Source organism: Urocitellus parryii, chromosome 8 (assembly GCF_045843805.1).
Source record: "Urocitellus parryii isolate mUroPar1 chromosome 8, mUroPar1.hap1, whole genome shotgun sequence".
In the NCBI taxonomy this organism is placed as follows: domain Eukaryota; kingdom Metazoa; phylum Chordata; class Mammalia; order Rodentia; family Sciuridae; genus Urocitellus; species Urocitellus parryii.
In genome coordinates, this window is record NC_135538.1 from 45,778,813 (window position 1) to 45,800,513 (window position 21,701).

The window sequence follows — 21,701 nt, forward strand, 5'->3', positions numbered from 1 at the left end:
AGCGACTTTGGTCGAGGCTGAATTGAATTAAGTCTTGCTGTCGTAAACATTTCCTTAGGAGGTAGAACATATATATTTGACTGTTTGTCAAATAAGGGAATAGTAAACAATGATTCCGAGATCCTAATAAATTAAAGGTATTGTAAAGGCATTAAATATACTTTTCTCCGTTTTAGAAACCAAAAATGAAGGAGCATAAAGATTCTCAATAAATTAGAAAGTAAAATATTAAATCTTCATAGTTGAAATGTTTGCATGTTCAATTCTCCACTGGTTTCATTTAATAATATTGGAAACTATGATTAATAATGAGATCACATTTAAAACTATTTGTGTGTAAGGCAAACTATGCAAGAATATCCAATCACTTTGGAGTTATCCATATACCAGTGACTTGAAAAACAGTGTCCAGTCACTGCCTGCTCCATTTTGTTTATTCTCATTGTAGACTGAGGGAATAATGATATCTGCACAGTAGAGATTTTTAGTTTCACCCCCACCCAACATTGTCAATTTAAGTGCCTCCAGCTGCTGTTCCCATAAACACAGTGTTGATGGGTGGCAAAGAGGACACCATTTCTCTACTGCTTGCTCCATGGGAGTCCAAGGTTTCTTGCGCTGGATACTGATTGGAAGTTCCATACATACACTGGGATGATGAAGAAGGAATTGGGGTTTGCAAGCTGGAAGCTGTAAAGGAGGAAAATATAATCACCAATTGAAAACCAATTGACATTTTCTTTTCTCTGCCAGTGATACTCTCTTTAAACTCAGCTTCTGTATTTATTTTTGCATTTAGTGTACACCTGTTCGAAATTTGAGTGTATATAATTTGCCAGGGCAATCATCTTTTATTCTATTTTTTTTCAATTGGTTACTTTCCCAGAAATTGTTGGGGTTTTTTTGTAAATATTTCACAAAGGAAACTCAATATCATCTTAAGTCCTACCACAAAATATATCCCCTACTCTAGTTCCTGAATTATTAGAAAAGTACACTGAGTGAGGAGAGATGGAATTTATCTCATTTTCCCTTATCCCCTACTCTAGTTCCTCAGCTTCAGTTCAAACCACTACCTTCTCTTCCCTGGACTGATACAGCGTGCCTCCTAACTGTTCTCATGACTTTTGCCTTTGCCTCATTCTCTCATCCTCCAGAGAACAACTGCAACGATCTTGCTAAAATGCAAAGCAAAACCATATTCTTTCTTTTCAAATGGTATAATGGTTGCTCATACTCTTGGAAGAAAATTCCAGCTGTTGGCCCCGGTTCATAAAACTCTTCATAGGCAAATCCTTGCTTTTTTATTTGTTTTGTTCCTTTTTCCCTTCTTTACTATGCTCAACCCACACAGGCTTTCTCTCTGCCCATTGAAATTGTCAATTGTGTTCCAGTTTCAGAGACCCTGCAATTGCTGTTCCTCCTTCCTCGAACTCAATCATCAGATCTTCATGTCATTGCTTTCTTATCACCCTACTTCAATTTAAATGTTTCTGCCTCAGGATTCCTATCCCAATCATCCTACCTGAGCAGCTTCTCTGTTACCACCTGCCATGTTGCCCTATTTAATGGATCTCAGGGAACCTGAATTTATCATTTTAAGTCCTGTGTTCACATATCCATTGCCTTACTTTCCCCATCCTAGAATGTTTTAAACTTCTTCCAGGTAGGAACTATGGCCTAATCACCTCCATATCCTCAAGCCTAGAATGGTCTCTGACAAATGGACCATTCTAAAAACAGCTCACTAACTTCCTCTCCAGCTCTGCATTTCCCTCAGGTATGGTCACTGCCTTCTCACTGTGAGATGACACATTCATGGCAACTAAGAACCAGGCTATACAATTAAGGAAGCCTATTGTGGGCCCCGATTACCCCTATAGCATTTACTTACTTACACTGCTCCCTCTTTTCAAACCCACTTTGCAATCTACTCGAAAGCCAGCTCTGACAACTTCAGCTTGGAATCTACCCTGCTCCCAACCTGTGTTCCATCAAAGTGTCCATTATCTCTACAGGTAAACACAACTAATAGTAGCAATGGCAATGTGGCACGTTTCAGTCTCATGGTGAGGAAACTTCCTGAAGTGGAATTTTCTGCTTCATTAGAGTAGCCTAGAAGCAATGACTATTTACAGATAGCAGGAGATGGGTTCTCAGACTTTGCTCAGGGAGCATTTGTGACAGTCACAGGAAGGGAAGAAGTGCTTCCTACTGAATTATTAGAAAAGTACACTGAGTGAGGAGAGATGGAATTTATCTCATTTTCCCTTTTTCTCTGCTTGGGTGCCAATGCCCTTTACTTATGCTAGTCTAAAATCAATTCCACTGGATGATTTCAACCATCTGATATAAATATTAACACTCTGATTGTTACTGGTTGAATATATACTTGCCCTGTGATACCTCATTAGTAATTTCAGAAACTAATTTATATATTTAGTTTCAAAATATATGTTTTCAGTGATAACATACTAATTAATTAGACAAAATATATGTATAAATTTCAATTTTTGTTTTATGTTTGCTTTTGATATTAAGGATTGAACCCAGAGCCTTGCACATGCTAACATGTGCTATTGAGCTACACCTCTAGTCCCTAGATTTAGTTTTTCCTCCTTCTTCACTCACAGACTTATTGAATTCCTACTATGTGGCAGAAAGTTTAAGAAGTGCTGGTGATACATCTAGTACAAGCTGATGAATTTCTTCATAAGTGGGGCTCAGTAATAGCAAATGGGTTGGAAGAAGCAGCTAGGGTTCTACAAGGCAAGTCACAAATTTCCACATTTTTATTTAAATAGTAAATTAAATTAAGTTAAATAGAAACATTTTATAGCGATGCTTAATTTCATTTGGTACAAAATTGAGAAAATTCTAGTAACTCCTTAATAGGACACCATTTTTAAAATTTGGGGCTAGGGCTGGGGTGGTAACTCAGTGGTAGAGCACTTGCCTAGAATGTGTGAGGCACTGGGTTTGATCCTCAGCATCACATAAAAATAAATAAATAAAATAAATGTATTATGCCCCTTTACAACTTAAAAAAAAGTTTCAGAGTGGTTTCAGGTAGTGATGGCTATTATGGGACCTAAAAGAGACAAGAGTCCAACAGTAATCAAGAGACAATAAGAAAAAAGACATCATCAGAATCCTCCTAAAACTTACTGTCTTTTAAACTGCACTTGACAGGTTATATTGATTTTTTGCATTCATAAAAGATGCCGACTATTCTTTTGGAAAGAAAAATAGACCCAGCAGTAGATCTCACAGCAGTGATATGTGGAATGAGACCTAGAAAATCGTTACTAACAGTATATTCAGATACAAAGATGCAACTTCATATCCAAAGTAACAAACTGGCAGCAGAAAGGTACATGCCCAGTTCACCTCAACAGTTTCTACTAAGTGATGCTGCATATTTGAGGTAAGCCCCATTTAAAAGCCACTTTTTAAAAACCATTTTCAAGAACTACTAAAGTAACTTACCTACTACTGGAGTCCGACACGCAGCTGGAGATGATGCATCTGCATAGAACGAACTGGTCTGCTTTCTACTGCTGTCATCTAAAATGTTAAGTGGGTCATGGATGTCACTGTATGGAGGGAGTGAGCGGATGCTGCTGATGACAGAAACATGTTGATTCACCATTGACCCGAGCCTATGAGACTCTGGGTAGTTTATATTGCTTCCGTAGTAGCCTAGAAGAGAAAGTGTTGAGAATGTGCTATTAGCTTATTACAAAGAACAGTCCAGGAAGGAAAAAGCCACAAGGCAATTGGGCAGAGCCTTAAAGATATCAAACTGTAAATATTACATCTGTTTGCTATAGACTTGGATTTGTGCTTATATGGATATGGTTTACTATGCTAGGTTTGTGCTTTTTTTCAAAGAGGAATTGTCACATTATAACTTTGAGACATAGACTGCACTTTTGTTATAATTTACTTATCCAAATTAATAAGGTCTGACTACACAAAGCTAATTTTGGTGGCTGAAGGCATCCACAGGTCTTTATAGCGCCCTTCAAGATTTTATTGGCCTAACAGTTTTGGTCTCAGTCTTAAATCTGCTTTTAGTTCTTTTGAAGAACATTCTCCATTAAAAATACTTTCAAAGGAAAGAACATTCTTTTCCCTGCCTGTTAAGGCTGGTTTCATGTATGTAGTTTGACATAAGGTATTTTTTCATAATGTGTGGCATTTTAAAGAAATGTGTACAACTTCAATAAAGCCACAAAAAATAGGGAATAATCTTCTTTGTGAACATATCACCCTAGATGTCTAAGACTCCGTGGTCTTTAGAAGTCTTACATGAGCTGACATACTACTTGGCAGAAACCCAATGGCTGATGTTGACTTATTGTCTACTCAAAAGCCAGGAAAATTCTTTTAAAAATTCATACCATTAGGTGAATTAGAAGGCAATGTTGCTCCTTGGCAGCTGGCAGCCCCTGTGTTGTTCAGGAAATTGAAGGTTCCTGTATTTACAAACTGCATACTATGTGAATCTTGGGCATGTGAGGATGGTCCATAGCTGGAAGGTGGCCGAGAATTATATGGAGACCCAGCACAGCTGCCACTGAAAAAGTCTCTAGAAAGCTGCTGTTCAGTCCAGGCCATGCATCGACTATGCTCAGGACGATGAGGATAGAGTCCTGGTGTGGGGTGGGGCTGTGCCCTAAACACAGTCTGATAGTTAGAGTTGGCCCCATAAAAGTCATGGTTGTTTTGAGAGAGAGTAGGATAAATGGTCTCTGGGTATGTTGAGCAATGTGATGCAACTGAGAGTACTGGGCCCACACTTGGGGGTCTCCCTGCCATTGGCCCTTGGTTAATGACACTTCCTCGACTGGCCATGGCTGGAGAAATAGGTGGTGTCATCAAATGTCCAGTACCCTGTGAAAGCTCCATTTGACCTGGAAAGGAATTATCAGAGCATTCATTTAGTGGCAAATTAAAGTATATGGGCTTGTATCTCTAAGAAATATTTGTAAATATATTAGCATGACTTTTTCCCCCCAACTTGGTTCATTCCTACCCTCCAAAAATAACTAGAATGGAGAGCACGAAAATGCAAATTAAAAATATACGCACATCTTCACAATGCAGGTATACGTTACAGCCAGAGTGAGTCTCCCAGAGAGAGTCTGGGATGGCTTTGTACTCCTATAGATTTGAAGATATTTAGTACTCACACTTGCAAAGGGCAAGGGAGTCAGATGCTCAAATTTCTCCATAATTAAAAGCAAGCTGAATGTGAAATGGTTTGGGGTGAAAGAAAAATGCACTAATGTCAAAATGGCATGGCTTCAAAGCCATCAATTTAAAACATCTGATGAGCCATGTGGTTTATGAATGGCAACAACTCCCTGCACCTTTGATTTTCCATGGGTGGGAATTAGACCACTGAAAGATAAGGCCCTTACAGGTTCAAAATCCAATGAATTAATGTACATAAAAAGGTTTCAAAAAAGGCACAAGGCAATAGACACATTTAAAATATTCCAAGTAGTTAGTCCAAGCCATTGAATAGTCTTTGACACAAAGTGGACCCTAGACCAAAGGGCAAAATTATTGTAATAATCATCCTAGAATGACCAAATCTACTTTTTAATGGAAGAGAAATCTTTCCCAAAACCCAAAACAAATAAGTGTTCCCTTTTTTGATCTTTAAAGTATCTTAAGGATTTTATAGTTACCTAATCTAGTTTTTCCTCCCACTAAAAGAAGAGGACTATTCATATTTCTAATATAACTTACCAACCACCCAAATATGATACTCATGTTAATAATAGCATTAGTTAAAATGTGAATGGTAATTGCTTTAAATACAAAAACACTAAAAAATTACACAAAATTTTAACTAAAATATTTGAAATCCTATAAAATATTGCAAACCAATTAAGGAAACCCTTTTTATTCTTGGAATCCCTAGAGGTTAGGAGTTTTAAGGAAAGTAAAGGAATAAGTTCCTCTGAGACACGTGGAAGTCCAGGTGGTTCTCATTGTTGCTCCACGGGTACCTGTGAGTGGCATATTATCTGTGTTCCCAGCAGGGAAGGGGTGAAGAGCAGGGGGTAGAGCTCCAGGGTGACTGGATGGCAGAGGAAGGCAGGCTGTGTCCACATGGCTTTCATTCTTCACAGTGTCACTGGAAACAGAGCTTCCTTTATTCCGATTGGCCAGAAAGCATGAGCTTGGCGAGGCAGTGAAGGCAGCTTTACTTGCATCTGGAAAGAGTTTTTTAAAGTGAGGAAGCTTCAATCATTCCCATATTCCTAGTTGATAAGCCAGCAAATAAAAGACACTGAGAATGTTTCATGGGTAAAGTAATTAATCTGGAAATTCATAAGCCAAGTTTTCTGTGGGAAATAAGTTGGGTAGACCTTTGTTCTTGGCAGTGTGGTGCTGGGTTTTATTAGCTGGTTATTTGTGGGTGTACATGTATTCTGAGAGACACCAAATAGTCTACTCTGAAGTCTTCAAGATGAAAGTTTTCACATCTCAAATAGATGTGTTTCCTTCTTTCTCTAAATTCCTGAAGAGCTTACTTATATGTGAAATATACCACATGGGTTATCTTGAATTATAGTTATTTTTTGAACTACAGTCACTTCTCCAGCTTCATTTAACTTTTCAGAAGTTAAGAATGTCAATTTTGTTAACTTCAAAGTTTCCAATGAAAAAACTTTGACTAATCTATGTATAAATGGAAGAGAAACAGCATCCTGTTCATGTTAGTATCTGATGTTAGTAGTGGCATGTTTGGAAAAAAAACTCTGAGACTATTATGAACCCACTTAACTTGTACACAAGCAAATTTTTCAACTTAAGTTTAAACAAAGAAACATAAAAATCATACTACTTATTTATAGTACCTGAATTCTTCATATACTTGTCCAATAAATTCTGTAACTCCTGCTCTTTGTCATTATTAAACTGTGTCTCCATGGCCAGGAGAATGTATTCATCGAGAAGCATTCGGATCAAATGGAAAGAACCTTGGTTATGAATGGGAAGAGGGGAGAGCACATGGTGAGGTGGAAAGAAGAAAGAGGGACCGAGGAGAGAGAGGGAAAGAGAAAGAAAAGTGAAGTTATCTTTGTGACCATCTCACCACACTTTACAAGGAGCAACTGAAATAAACAAATACTTGTTGGACTTTAAATGACCTGCAAAGACCAACATGCTTAACTTGGGTCTCTAATCTTTCTGTGTACCGCCTGCCTAGCTCACTGTGTATACTGTCCTGCCAGCTCTTTGGCCACTAATTACATCAAAGGAAAATACGGATGAAAGTGAGACATGCTTTATGCTTTAAGAGGGCACACACTGGAGTGTGATAAGGTTTAACCTGAGGAGAATGAGCTCTACTCTGCTCTATTTCTGTTTACTTTGTACTGAATAATCAGACAATGGCCAGAATGGTCTGAGAAAAGTATCAAGAAAAGATGTCTTTCTAACTTGAAACAAATATTATTTGGTTTGAAAAAAAGTAATTTTTACATGAAAGATGTACTGAAAAATTTTAAATGTCTTTTTAGCTATTCGACAGATTTCCCAACAAGTCTTTTTATCATAATAAGATAAGGTTTCAATCTTATATATTTTAAGAAATCTAAAATATAAGCAAGTTTATTTTAAATAATAGACACACTGTATTTTGTTCATCCTTCAGCACAAGTTTGCTGGTTTGATTTAATTGCATTGGATGTTAAATTTTAAAACTTAGTTAATTGCAATCTATTTGATAATGTGAAGATATCTTGAAATCAGCAACTACTAAACACAGAGTTACTGCCCATAACTTTAGCATTATAACTATACAATGGGAATCTCAGAAATTTTAGAAAAAAGAGAGTAGCCAATTTTTGAAAAAGCTAATTTGATCTGATTTATTTTATAAGTCATTGAGATCAAGAAAGGGAGTTCATAAATTTAATAGAGTGTTGCTCTTCCATTCCTGAAATACAACTATACAGATGCCAGGAAAACAGATGTAAAAAAAAAATGGCCATATTAAAATGAGCACTATCTTGAAAATAATGTCAGTTATTTGGTTTAACAAAGACAATTATCCAAGTACCAGTGTGATTTAATGATAATGGCTGCTGTTCATTAAGTATCTACTGAGTTTAGCAACTTGTTTTTGTATACATCATCTTACTAAAGCATCTACATAGTTCTTAGGAAACGAGTATTCTGCACCTTCTTCAGTGAGCAGCCTGGCTTAGGTAAAGCCACAGCTGGAGAGAAAGTGTAGGATTTAACCCAACATGAAGTCTGACTCTACAACCAAGCTCATAACTACCAGTTTCTTTTTCTTTTTTTTTATAATAGTTAATAAACTTTCTTTTATTGAATAAAATTTCCAAGTGTTTTTTACTTCTATATCAATGCATTTGCATTACTAGTTTTCCATTTACAGTTTTATTTTAGTGACATTTAAATTTTTCAAACAATAGATTTTATTAGCTCTACATCATTTTAAGTTCAAAAGAGATATATTGTTATAACTACTATTTTTTACTAGCTGATATTCAGACAGTGTTTGAGAAGTGATGTGGTAATAGACTTAAAAATAGACAGCAGATGTGACTGGGGATGAATGGTATAACTCATGTAAGGCTTTTATAAGGCACATAGGATACCAAAACTGGAAGCATTGTTCAAGGTGAGATTATGCATGACTCGAGCACCAAGAAAGCTCCACTTCAGCAAAAAGTCCTGGGCCCTCTTCTTTAATGATCTTCCATTTTGTTTGCTGGTCTAAAAGAAAAGAAACAAAATGAAACCACAAAATCTGTCATTTCATCATTCCATGTATACTATGTTAGATCAAGGTAGATACACTGTCTAAATGGACAGATGGCACGACATGTTCTTTGTTTCATCAAATAACATGACCTGTCCAGGGATTTTAATTTTGGCCTGTCTTTGCTTCCATTTTAAGGGTTAAAAAGTATACTCTAAATAACATTGTTTCCCAATAGAATTAGACAACAAAATGAGATACTTTACAAAATGTTTTTATCTTTTAATTTTCTGATAGAGGGTTTAAAAGAACATAATATAAAGTGTGAAAGGGGGTTATATATTTCCGTGAATGATTAACAGACTTCTCAGGTCTTGAATGAAAATCTGTTTTCCTTCCAGAATGAAAAAACGTCCCCAGACTATAACTGGTTTTCTTGATATGAATAGCTCACCCCAACTAGTGATGGATATATTTGTTCTTATTGCCTTGCTTCATGATGGATGGCTTGAAGATTAACAGAAAAAAAATGAAGAAGACAAATAGAAAACAAAAAATACTGAGCTTTTAAAATTTAGTATTACAAAAAGGTAATATTGAAAAGAATATTTTCTTTCAGCATTTATGAAAACTTGCTTTTTAAAAAAGGACTATATCTTTCCAGTTGCTGAGTTTATCTTTCACTAATGAAGTTACTCAGGTGTAACTTTCTTGACTGACAGGGAAGGAATATTGCTCTTGGTTGGGAAAGGAGAAACAGTATTAAACCCAGGCCCAGGGCTTTCAAATCTGATATCTTCCTAATTTAGATATTTGGGCTGCCTTATTTGTAGAGCTTCAGAATTTCCCCAAAAACATTTTTTATACAGTCTTCCACCTTAAAAAAAAAGTCAAGAAATTATATCCAATTTAGCATTTATTCTTAACAAAAAAAATTATTTTCTCAAATCTGTTATTAAAAAGCATCTTAACAGTGCTGAAGTGGTAGCTCAGTGGTAGAGCACTTGCCTAGCATGTGTAAAATAAATAAAATAAAGGGACAGAGACAACTAAATTTTTTTTTTTAAAAATAAAGTACCTTAATAACTCTCTGTTCTACTACTGTATCCAACCATTCAATAAAAGCCTCCACAGTGGCATTCTTCTTAAGGAGATCCTTCAGTTCTTGGAACACAATGACAGAGTCTTCTGCCATGTCAAAAAAGAAAAGAGAAGAAAGAAGAACTTTGCATCTACTTTGAACCCAAGAGAAAACCTAGAATTTACAAATCATTAATAATTTTATGTCACAAAAGGGAAAGACAGATTAAGTGAAATGTATGAAGAGAACTTATTCAATAGCCTAAGAACAGTAACAAAAAATGCCTAGTACTCTACACTTTAATTTTAATGTCTACCTTAATAACACTCAAATATAGGTTTATGTGTTATATATGTATATATGTACAGATATATTCAGATACTAGAGAATAAGAAAATTAATATAGTTAAATATTCATTTTTAACTTGGTGTTTTTATTATATGGAACAGATTAGTTGAAAGCTAGTGAAACAACCAAGTCAAGATAATTAATTTCCTTCTTTCTGAAGATCCTTGATTCTTTAGAAGTTAAAAACTTGTCTATAAAGAGAGCTTCTCAGATTTCACCTTGCAGCCAAGAGCCATTTGGCAAATATGATGTTTTTGGTTGTCATAACTAGGGGATGCTGCCACTGGTGTCTAGTGGAGAGAGGCCAGGCTACAACATCCTACAACGCACAACACATTCCTCCAAAATGCCAATAGGGCCAAAGTTCAGAAACCTTGTTCTTTATAAAGAAAATGAACTTACGTTCACTATAGATATCAGATTCAGTGTCTGCGCTACCAGAAATGGTAAGAAGGGCCTGAGATCCAATACTATTCAAGTCAACCTTTTCAATATCAGATATCATAGAATTCACAACATGCTGGTCAAAGAGAGCTGGTCTTGCAATCTGCACAGAAAAAGTAAAAAGATACTACACTATATCATTTATCATCTATCTAAAGTTTTCTTCAACAAAAAATTCCTTGAGGGAAAAGAATCATGCATAAATTATTTTTCATCTTAAAATTCAAAGCAATAGCTGTGACTTATGATCATCTCTGTTAAAAATTTGAAAATTTATGTTTAAATTTAAAATTTATTTATTTATTTATTTAATTTGCCCATTTGTCACACAGTAAGGATATTAAAATGTTACATTTCTTTTATGAAACTATTTCCAGCTAGTCTTTTAAAATTTAGGGGACTAAAAACCTTTAGAAAGTAAGTAATCATTTGGGGCAGTAAAACTTATTTAATAATACATGGTATTCCTAATTTAAGAATTATGTCTGTTCTTCTCTTATCTAAAAGAACCATGATTAGTAGCAGTTTAAAGTGTGTTGCATGTGTGATTTTCACAATATCAGATTTCTCATTCCTTACAACCTTAACTTGTATCCATTGGATTCACAAGATAAGAATTTCATGTTTTGTTTGCATGTTTTTTTTAACTTTTTATTTTAAAATAATTTTAAGTCACAGAAAAGTTGCAAAGATAGTGCAGACTTTTCACATACCCTCCATTCAGCTTTTTTCTGTGGCATAAGCATGGTACATTACCAATATCAATATTTCATTGGCACAATAGTATTAACTCAACTATGGCAGGAATTCAAATTTCAACATTTTCCCATTAACATCCTTTTTAGCTCTGATATTGACTCTAGAATTACATACTCCATTTTGCATGCTATCTGTTTAGTTTCCTTTAGTCTATGAAAGTTCCTCTATCTTCTCTGATCAAAAGATTCATTTTTTATTTGGTTACTCAACACTAAACTTACCCACCTACCTGAGCAAGATGTAAAAACGATGTTTGTCGCTTCAGAGAAGATACAAATCTTCGCACAATGGGTATTTTCTTGTCAGTTAGGGCTTCTGGCAAGTTTTCCAAGGATGAAACAACCCACTGTTCCCAATTTTTAGCAAAATTTCTTATATCTGCTAGTAAGCTAAAAAGAAAACTATGTGTTAAAGCTACATTGTTTTAAAAAAAGAAAAAAGCATTAAGGGTGTTTTATGTTAGTTTTATATAAAAGCATGAATTTGAAGTGAGACAGCCTCAGCCTGGGTTTGCCATTTATCATCTTGATCAAAATATTCAATTTTCTCAAGTTCCTCGTTTGTTAAATAGGAATAAGAACAGCATCTGGTCACAGGATTATTGTGAGGATTATATGAAATAATTCATGGAAAATGCCCAGGTTAAACTCTGGAATTCAGGGAATACTTAATAATTAATGCTTTTGGGGGGGGATAAAGGGGGATACCAGGGATTGAACCCAAGCATTTGACCACTGAGACACACCCCCAGCTCTATTTTGCATTTTATTTAGAGTCAGGGTCTCACTGAGTTGCTTAGCATCTCATGATTGCGGAGACTGGCTTTGAACTCTCCATCCTCCTGCCTCAACCTCCTCAGCTGCTGGGATTACAGCCGTGTGCCACCACACTCGGCTAATGCTTTACTATTAACATTAGCTCACAGTTTAATCATTTTCTATAAAATATATCCCTGGGAAAATGTAAGTATAAGCTTGATGTTTTATATATCTTAGCTTATTGAGAGACATCACATTAAGATCATAACAACATTTTGTGCATTTAATATTGATTTTAGTAATAGCAGGATATCTGTTATTACTAAATATCTGTTATTACTAAGTATTATTAACATACTTCTATAATCCAAATATAATTTTGATAATGAATTACCAAAAGCAGACTAATTTTAGGCCCAATCTAGAAAACTATTGACTATAGAGATATTATAAGATATTAAAATCAGTCTAAAAACTTCATATCTTATCTCAACAAATATAAATATATTTGGGATGGTACATGTTTTGAGGATCAGTGACATGATACAGAAAAAGAGTAGGTAGGGTTTGGAGTCAAAATAGAGGTTTTGCTTTTTACTCTGGGAAGATAAATTAACTTCTTTCTGCTCCCAGGTTCCTCATTTGAGAATTTTGGGAACATACAGTACTTCAGAGTTAGATGACACATTGTGTGTAAAGAAAAAAATCCAATTATTCAAAGATAATAAATTGGTTAAAGTACAGTGTTCTCCGATGCTGGAAATTTATGATACCACTCGAAAAGATAATGTTGATCTCCATCTATTGAAATGGATATGTTCTTAAATTGTACCTCTGTAGTATGAGTACTATGGTTCTATTTGTAAAAAGGTGTATATTTCTAGATATACCTTGAAGAATGTCTGTGAGACAATAATCTCAGACATTAGGAATATGGTAAGTTTGAAGCTTTAATATGCATTTATGTATGTTTTTCTTCTCAACAATGAACAGCTCAGATTTGTTATAAGAATTAAATGATTTATGTAGTCTCAAAGCCTATGTTGTATTTACTACCAGTCAGCTATTATTACTATTTGAAACAGTCTTGTGATCAGATGCCTGCCACTAAGTTAGCACCGATATCCTGCTATGACCCAGAAATGCTAGATATATCTGACAGAGAGCACAGATTAGAGTTCAATCCACAATACCAACAAATAAATAAATACAAACATAAAGCAGAGTACAGTTTAGATGTTTAAAGACTATAATAGATAATTAAATGACTAGGAACCAGATCAATATAATTTATTACATAAACAAATCAAACAATCCAGAGAAAAAGATAAATCAAAATTTGAGGACCAGATATGTCCATCCCTAAATAAATTTGTCTTCTCCCAATATTAAAATAATTTTCCTTATTTCATTAGATTTGTTTTCAAGGGAAAAAAGGCTGTTTTTTTTTCTAGTTCCTCTTGTTCACACATTGGAAAAGCTTTGTGAAAAATCTTCAGGTATCATTTCAATAAACTATTTGAGATCTTATTTCTTTGTTAAAAGAAGGTAATGATTTTATTATGTTGGCCTCCTGATTTTTACAATTAAGATCAAAGTTCATAATGAAAACAGAATAACTTTCCTTATAGTTTTTATTATTGTGGTTATTTTCCATCAATTATCTCCATTTATCTTCCTCCAGTTAATTTCCATTGAAGGACTTTCTCAGTACCTTGAAGGTCAGTCCCATTTAAGTACCACTTTTTGGTGACTCTTAAAGAAATTTCAGGGATTCCACTCATTTTGTTCAATGAGGTTCAAACATAAGGATTGAGGTACATCTCCTCCAGCCAATTCAAAAAACAGAAGTAGAAAAACATTCTCCTTGATAAATAAATTAATTACTGCTTAATGTTTTCCTTTAACATAAGGTATAAAGGTATAAAGTGAAATTATTATTTTTTATTTACTGGACGTACCTTTCAGGCATTTCTTGCATTGTTGCAGGAATGAGAACATCTGTAAGAACCTTAATAACAAGCAGAAATGAATTAACATAAGTCTCTCCTTAGTATTTCTATGGCTAAAGACATATTACTTGTTAATTGCTTTTCTTCTTAGCTTCCTACATAGTTATTCCTTTCTGAAAGTTATAATTTATCTCTAAAATGAATGTGTGAGTTGTATGTGGATGCATATGTTAATTACCAATAGATTGGCCTTGGTAAGCATTTAATGTTTATGGAATAGAAGCTGACCACTCTAGAAGTGGGATGAAGATCTGGCAGAAGCCCACTTTGCACTGTCCTATTTACTGTGCTCACTGTGCATCCATGGGTCCAACATGCGGAGGAGAAACTAAGTTTATTTAATGATATTAAACTCAAAATTTTTGTGTAGGACTAAAAAGAAAACCAAATGATCATGGTATGTTTTAAAAGTATGTCTTAGAAAAGCTGAAAAAAACAGTTTTGCTTTGATGGTGGCAAATGTGTGTGCATGTGCATGTGCATGAGCCCAGGTCTTTTTGATACTCTTTCAGAGCTACTGCCTCTGTTTCACCTCTGGTTGCCTGCTTTGAGTGTTAAGCATTAAAGACAATCAGTTGGTGCAAATTGAATCTTCTCCCTCTAAATAATGGTATTCTTATTCAATGAGAATAGCAGACACTCCTTGCTCTCTTTTTCCCATCTTCAACTAACGGCAAAGAAAATCCTGCACTTATTTCTCCATTGTCTTCTCCTGTGATGAGTGATAACTAAACAGAAAATGAAAATATGAGCTCCCACATTCTGGCTTAGGCCAATCCACCTTTATTGGATCTGCAAATGTGTACCTGGACAGAGTCTGCCTAGTTTCTGCTTTAATTTCTGCAAAGCTGAGAACCTGGAAATGGCAACTAGCTTGCTAATAAGCTTGGTTTTTCATGCCAACTAAGATCTGGGGACTCTTATTTGGGTTAAGAACAGAATAGGACATAAATGCATTAAAGTTAGAATTTTTCAGAATAGTTATTAGTTATTAGTCCTAAAATTCTGCTTTTCCTGAAAACACTATTGTGAAATAGTCACTATATTATTTTAATCTGAAAATACATTAGATAGTTAATAAAAATTAACTAAGTTTTCATATTTTGTCAAATATGTCACATTTAGAATCATTCTTGGTTATAAACAGAAATGAAACTTGTTTTTCTTGATACAAATTTCTATTAAAATACATAAACCATTAAACATGCATGATTAAATTGCTTATAGGTAGTGTATGCATTACAAGAATTTATATTAAAATGTTATTTTAAAGAAATAAATGTTTCACATTAAAAACACTCTAAAGAGTTTACCTTATAAAGAATTGAATCACAAACACAGAATATGTCAATGATAACAGGATTTTCAAGCAGGGGAAGAAGGTGATCAGGCATTCCTTGCCAAAAGTGTAATAAGAAGTGCTGGATCTAGTTGTAGAGAAAAATACATATGTTAAAATTTTCCTTTAGTATGACCTCATTAAGAACAGGGCCTGAAAACATTTATAATATAGTCAAGAAAGCATTCGTTTGTCATCCTTACCTCCTCAAAGTTTCCATTAATTGCATTGTCCAGGATACACTGGCAGTGAGTTTTGTACATCATTATGAGAGTATTAACCTATTTCAAGAAAGAAAAAACTTAACAAAAGCATTCTGTAATAGTGCCTTTATTTGTTCATTTATTCTACACACATTTTATAAGCTTGGCTTTATGTTGTGCACTTGGCTTTATGTTCAATGCTGAGGATCAAAAATGAAGGCAAAAATCTTTATTTCAAGGGACTCTCTGCCTTGTGAGGGGAGAAAGGCAAGAAAAATAGTGACTATAGTACCAGATAAGAACAATGGTGAAAAAAGTAGTTATCCAGGAAACTGTGGTCCAAAGCAACATCCTAATATTCTGCCTAATAAGAAAATGACTTTTATTAGGAAAATAAACATTAAATAGTAAAATACATGAGCTGGGTGCTGTGGCACATGCTTGTAATCCCAGTGGCTTGGGAGGCTGAGGCAGGAGGATCTCGTGTTCAAAGCTAGCCTCAGCAACAGCAAAGTGCTATGCAATAGTGAGACCCTGTTTCTAAATAAAATAAAAAAATAGGGCTAGGATGTGACTCATTGGTCAAGTGCCCGTGAATTCAATTCCTGGTAACCCCCCAAAAAAGTAAAATACATGAACTCTTCACACAGTTTTATTAAATGGATGCTTGAAGCAATGTGGCAAAGTGGTTTCAAGTTTTGATTCTGGAGTCAGTTCAACTTGAGTGCCAAGCTCCCCTATATGACTGACCAGATGTGATTATACAATTTGCTCTATTTCTTTTTCTTTAAGTTGTTGATAGACCTTTATTTTATTTATGTATTTATATGTGGTGCTGAAAATCCTAACCCAGTGCCTCACACATGCCAGGCAAGTGCGCTACTGCTGAGCCCCAACCCCAGCTCCAATTTGCTCTATTTCTGAGCCCTAAGCTTTTTAAGTAGTAATACTATATTACTCATATGGTGTTAATAAAGTCAAACAAAGTATGAGGAGCTATACAGAGAACTGTGCCTGGCACATAATGAGAGCTTACTAAATATTATCTAGAACTAGCAATAACATTAAATGATGCATTTACCAGAAAAAAAGATGCTTCAGATATTGAGTGTCTATTATAAACAGTCTCTATTTCCAAATTACTATGGATATTTGACTCCATAGTTTAAACAATTCTGAACAGTTTGGCTGGGGATGTAGCTCAGTGTCACAGCAGCTAGATTCACCCCCAGCATGGCCAAAAATGAAAAATAAAAAACTAGCAATAAATATAGAAATCTTTAAACATATTATAAAACTTATAAAGGATTACAACAAGATAAATTCAAAAATGTTAAAAATGAGAGCTTTATTTCTTCATTACCTGAATTTTAATCCTAGCTCTAAACTGCTCCTTCCTATGTGACATTAGACAAGCTACTTAACATTTATGTGCTTTCATTTCCTCATTTGTGAAGCTGACATGATATATTGTTAAAAATATAATAGAGTTGTTATGAGGTATAAATGAATTAGCACATATAGCGTGGTCAGAGTGATCTGTAGTACATGTCAAAAAATTAATGGATCACAATAGTACCTAGGGTAGTGGTGGTAATGGGCCTGTTCCATCTCAACACTTTGCATTTGTGTCTCTATTCCTGCTGCCAAGTGAGAGCACACACATCTGTGTGGTCTAGTTCACAATGATGTAGGTCATGATGATGAGAGTTGTTAACTACAGGAAAACACTAGCAGGATATTTTATGATCAATGCACATGACACTTGCTATTTGGTAGGCAATGCTATTTTATTTTTATATGTAACACCAAGACACACTTTTTAAATAAGAAGACAAAATGAAATATGGAAGGGAAGTTATAACCACCATCAAAAATTTATCCTTTGAGCACTAAAACCTACTAACTAAAAATAAGCTCTTATTTCCAGGAGTATTTCTAATTATTTGTGTCAAAATGAATAGTTTTGTACACAAATCATCAAAAATTTTTAGTATTACAACTAGTACTTCATCTCCCTGGGGTCAGCTTCTCACTGAGTAGTCTCCATTCATCTGCCTTAATGAAACAGGTGGTTCAAATGTTTAGCTTCAGCCACACACTCTTAAGAATTGACAAGTTACCTGGGGAATTTGACTACTGGCTAGAAGGTGAAAGGGCTCAGCTGTCCTCAAGGGACAAGAGGAATGTCAGTCTCTAGTGCTCATGAAAGAGTTCACTAGGGAAGAACTTAAAAACCAGAAGTCATAAAGCACTTGGTACCTGAGGTACCAGTCTTTCAAAGTAAGATGTAAGGAATTCTTTGGAGGGTAGCAGAGAAAATAAAATCAACTATTGGAGTAAGTTCTTTGCTTCTCTATTTTTCTTTGTTACTTGCTCTCCCTCTTCCTCTTTCTCTCACCAAATATATTTACACAGTAAATATGTTCACGATATGTTTGCATGTAAACAATACTTTCCACACACACACACACAAAAAAAAAAAAAAAAAACTAACAATATTCCCTCAAAGAACTGAGGTCCCACAGATTCCATGGTTTTCTCCACAAGCTGCCACACATTAGTATTTGCTGTCCATTTCTGAAATATGAAGTCATAATATCACACACTATGTGTGTATGTTTAAAAATGGTGATGACTTTGAGAATGTGACAGCAGTAGAGAAGGAAGTGGACATACTTTAAGAAATTCACATGAATTTAGCACCTCAGAATCGCCTCAGAATCAATACTTTGCTTACTCTCAACTGGCAGAGTATGTGTATCATCACTACTAACTCTACCAGGTACTCTGCATCTCTACTTATCTATCAATAGTTTTGTTTTTTCATTTAAATCTATGTGATGTTTTTATTTACTGTTTCTACAAAAATCCCACTTTTAATGTGTTTTGGCATTATTCATATCCCTCTATATTTGTACCCCCAAAATATAAATTGACTAAGTAAACTATGAAAGACATTTTCCTTAAAAGTTAATAAAAAGAATGATCTTTAGGGTTGGGGTTGTGGCTCAGCCATAGAGCACTTGCCTAGCACATGTGAGACCCTGGGTTTGATCCTCAGCACCACATAAAAATAAATAAATAAAATAAAGATATTGTGTCCAACTATAACTAAAAAAATAAATATTAAAAAAAACTTTTAAAAAAAGAATGATCTTTAGCTGAAAGAAACGTAGAAATTATGACACTCTGATTTAACAACGGTTCCAGCTCTTAAACAGCCAATAGGCCCTCAATAATTAATTCTAGAAGTACAGAAATAGAAGGGGATTTAGCCTTAGACTTTACTGTACAAGCATTGAAAAGTCATATTGAGGAATAGTTATAAACTGAATCCAATGAAGGTGTGTTTTCTTTAACTTTTAAAAGAATTACAAATGTAGGGGAACACAATATTTTAGAATTTAAAGAAGTCTTGGTATCATCTTGTACAGTCCTTGCATTTTCTAACTATCTCCCACTCAATGCTAGGAGCAGATTCTGCCCTACAGAAATGCATAATGATTATTGAAATAAATGATGTTAATTGAAAACATAAATAATGAAAAAATTGCATGTGATAGACATGATCTAGTATTTCTTCTTCAATATAGAGTTTTAAATAAAAAATTATCTTCAGCCTTTTAAGGTTTATTTTACCACTTCTGATTATCTACTATCATAGAAATGGTAAATAATTAATTGGAAAGTGTTTAATCAATGCTAGTAAACATTTGTCTCTCCTATAAATCAATCAATTCTGTTTGATTATGCAGATTTCTAACTGCTTCCTGCAAGTGTCATAAGATTCCTAGCAAATTGAGATGTGGAACCAACATATCAGAAAATCAATGCAGAAGTATTTTCAATTGATACCTTGTCCTTCGAAATGCATCCTTGGTACACAAGGTGTTGAGCGCTGGGGAATTCTGGAAGAAGTGTTCCTGTTTTTGAACTAAGTGAATATTTACGGGTGAAACCACCCTATAATTTAGGAAAAATAAAAAGAAAGAAATCACTATTAACTGTATGGATCCAAAATACAACTCTAATAAAACTAGAAGCACATAGATTTTATTCTTCATTACCCTGAAAACTATCATAAATGAAGAAATTTGGGTAAATTGTTTAGACTTTGCAACTGAATATTAGACACATCAGCCAACTTCTGAATCTTAAATTCACAGAATATTTTTATTACTACTTTGAACTTTCGTTTTAAAAATTTGTTAATTTTCACAACTTTTAAGTTCACATTTGTTATTTGTATGTTTCAGAAGATTTGCCTTTGATATTAATGGAGCTACTAAAATTATTTTAACTACAAAAGGATCAAGAATGTCCAAATCCAACTTTTTCATTTACAGAGTAAGTAAATGGGATGATTAGAAGTAAATGAACTCAGTTTCAGAGGTAATTAAGTAATTACAGGTGAAATTTTGACTGGCACTTAAGTATTCCAATTTCTAAATTAGGAATCTAGACTTCCCCACATGAACATTTCCCTATCCTAAGTGCAGATTTTTGCTGTTCTTTCATATATTTTAGAAAACACAGACCACTAACAGTTTTTAGAAATTCAGAAAAAAATACAAATGAATAATATAAAATGCTGCAGTGCTGATGTACGGAAAGAAACCTACATAAAAAATGAATGAATATTCATGATAGAGCTGGAGCCTCATCATGGTGCTCAGGACATTCACTGATTGTTTCAGCTCCACAAACAAAACTTAAGCAAACTGTATCATAATCAAAAGTATGAGCAAAGAATAAAGTTGTGAATATTGTAAATGAAGTAAAGTATTCCTGAAAAGGATAAATTTTTGTACTTCCCAGTTTGTTCATTTTTATTTCTGGACATTTTATGTTCATCTCTTGTCATATTAAACATGTTTACTAGAGAAGGACTTATTACAGACATAGGATGGGTCCCCAACCTATCATATCATTCCTAGTCTTTGTAGGCTTTTGTAGACTTATCCTGGCCTACAGGATAGCAGAAAAAGTTGGGAGAAATTTTGAGTCCTTAAACACCAAATTTAGAAGCTCTGATTTCACATTGACTGACGTGATATAAGGTTTTAAAGGAATCTTTTATTAAACATATAGTAGAAATCCATTTCTTTAAAATTAGGTTACAATTTTTAGGCTTAACTTCTATTATCAGGTAGAGTGAAGAGTTATTCTGATAAAATAACTTTTAATTAACAAAGAACTATGACATAAATAATAATTATAAACTGATATAATAATCTCAAGCAACTGTATTTAATCTGTCTTAATAATTCAAGATATTTTTCAAAGACTTTCCATGCTTTTAGTTTACCACATATAAGCACTATTTATCATTTCACTGTCAAAGAATGCATACTGTCATTCAATAGGAAAAAAAATAACAGAATGAAAGAAAATGAACAATCTAACTTTAAGAAAGGAAAAAGTAGGACAAAATATAAATCTAACATTTAATTTATAAACATGACAAAAATGCACTTAAATTCTAATTTTATAAAAGTTTATACTTTTTCTTATACATTTTATCTTGGACAAAAAAAATCTTGTTGATTCATCCCAAGATGTAATTGTGAGATAAGGAAAAATATGTAAACAAACTAAAAATCCAATACTATACAGTACTATGTTAATTTATTAGGAACAATAGTCTCATTTTTGCTAAAGAAAATATTTAGTAATTAAAAATCTTTCCTTGAAAGAAAAAAGTAAGAATCCTGAAAGATTTAAGAGGTTTTATCAAGAATTCAGCAAACAAATCAAATGTATGAAACATGATATGTCAAGAGCTATGTAATGTTTTGAACAACTAAAAAAAAAAGAATTCAGCAAACAGATAATATCAAACTTAAAATAAAATGGACAAATTCCAAAAGCTACCAAGACTGAATCATGAAGAAATGGAAACCTAAATAGACCTATAATTAGTAAGGAGACTAATAGAAGGAAACCACCCAATATAACAAAAGACATGTATAAACAGCCCACTGTAAACATCATA

General features: G+C 34.0%; 1 protein-coding gene across 1 annotated transcript in view; it reads right to left on the reverse strand.

The window, feature by feature from the left end:
• Nucleotides 1-514: 514 nt before the first annotated feature.
• Nucleotides 515-21,701, reverse strand: part of Rfx6 (regulatory factor X6) — a 50,597-nt gene continuing 29,410 nt past the window's right edge. The window contains exons 7-19 of the mRNA XM_026394092.2: nucleotides 19,562-19,669; nucleotides 15,704-15,781; nucleotides 15,475-15,588; nucleotides 14,111-14,160; nucleotides 11,621-11,780; nucleotides 10,591-10,735; nucleotides 9,837-9,946; nucleotides 8,655-8,772; nucleotides 6,882-7,004; nucleotides 6,027-6,233; nucleotides 4,407-4,919; nucleotides 3,490-3,702; nucleotides 515-690 (exon numbers count right to left, since the gene is read on the reverse strand). Of these exons, the coding sequence (XP_026249877.2) occupies nucleotides 515-690; nucleotides 3,490-3,702; nucleotides 4,407-4,919; nucleotides 6,027-6,233; nucleotides 6,882-7,004; nucleotides 8,655-8,772; nucleotides 9,837-9,946; nucleotides 10,591-10,735; nucleotides 11,621-11,780; nucleotides 14,111-14,160; nucleotides 15,475-15,588; nucleotides 15,704-15,781; nucleotides 19,562-19,669 (2,115 nt within the window). The remainder of the gene's footprint in view (nucleotides 691-3,489; nucleotides 3,703-4,406; nucleotides 4,920-6,026; nucleotides 6,234-6,881; nucleotides 7,005-8,654; nucleotides 8,773-9,836; nucleotides 9,947-10,590; nucleotides 10,736-11,620; nucleotides 11,781-14,110; nucleotides 14,161-15,474; nucleotides 15,589-15,703; nucleotides 15,782-19,561; nucleotides 19,670-21,701) is intronic.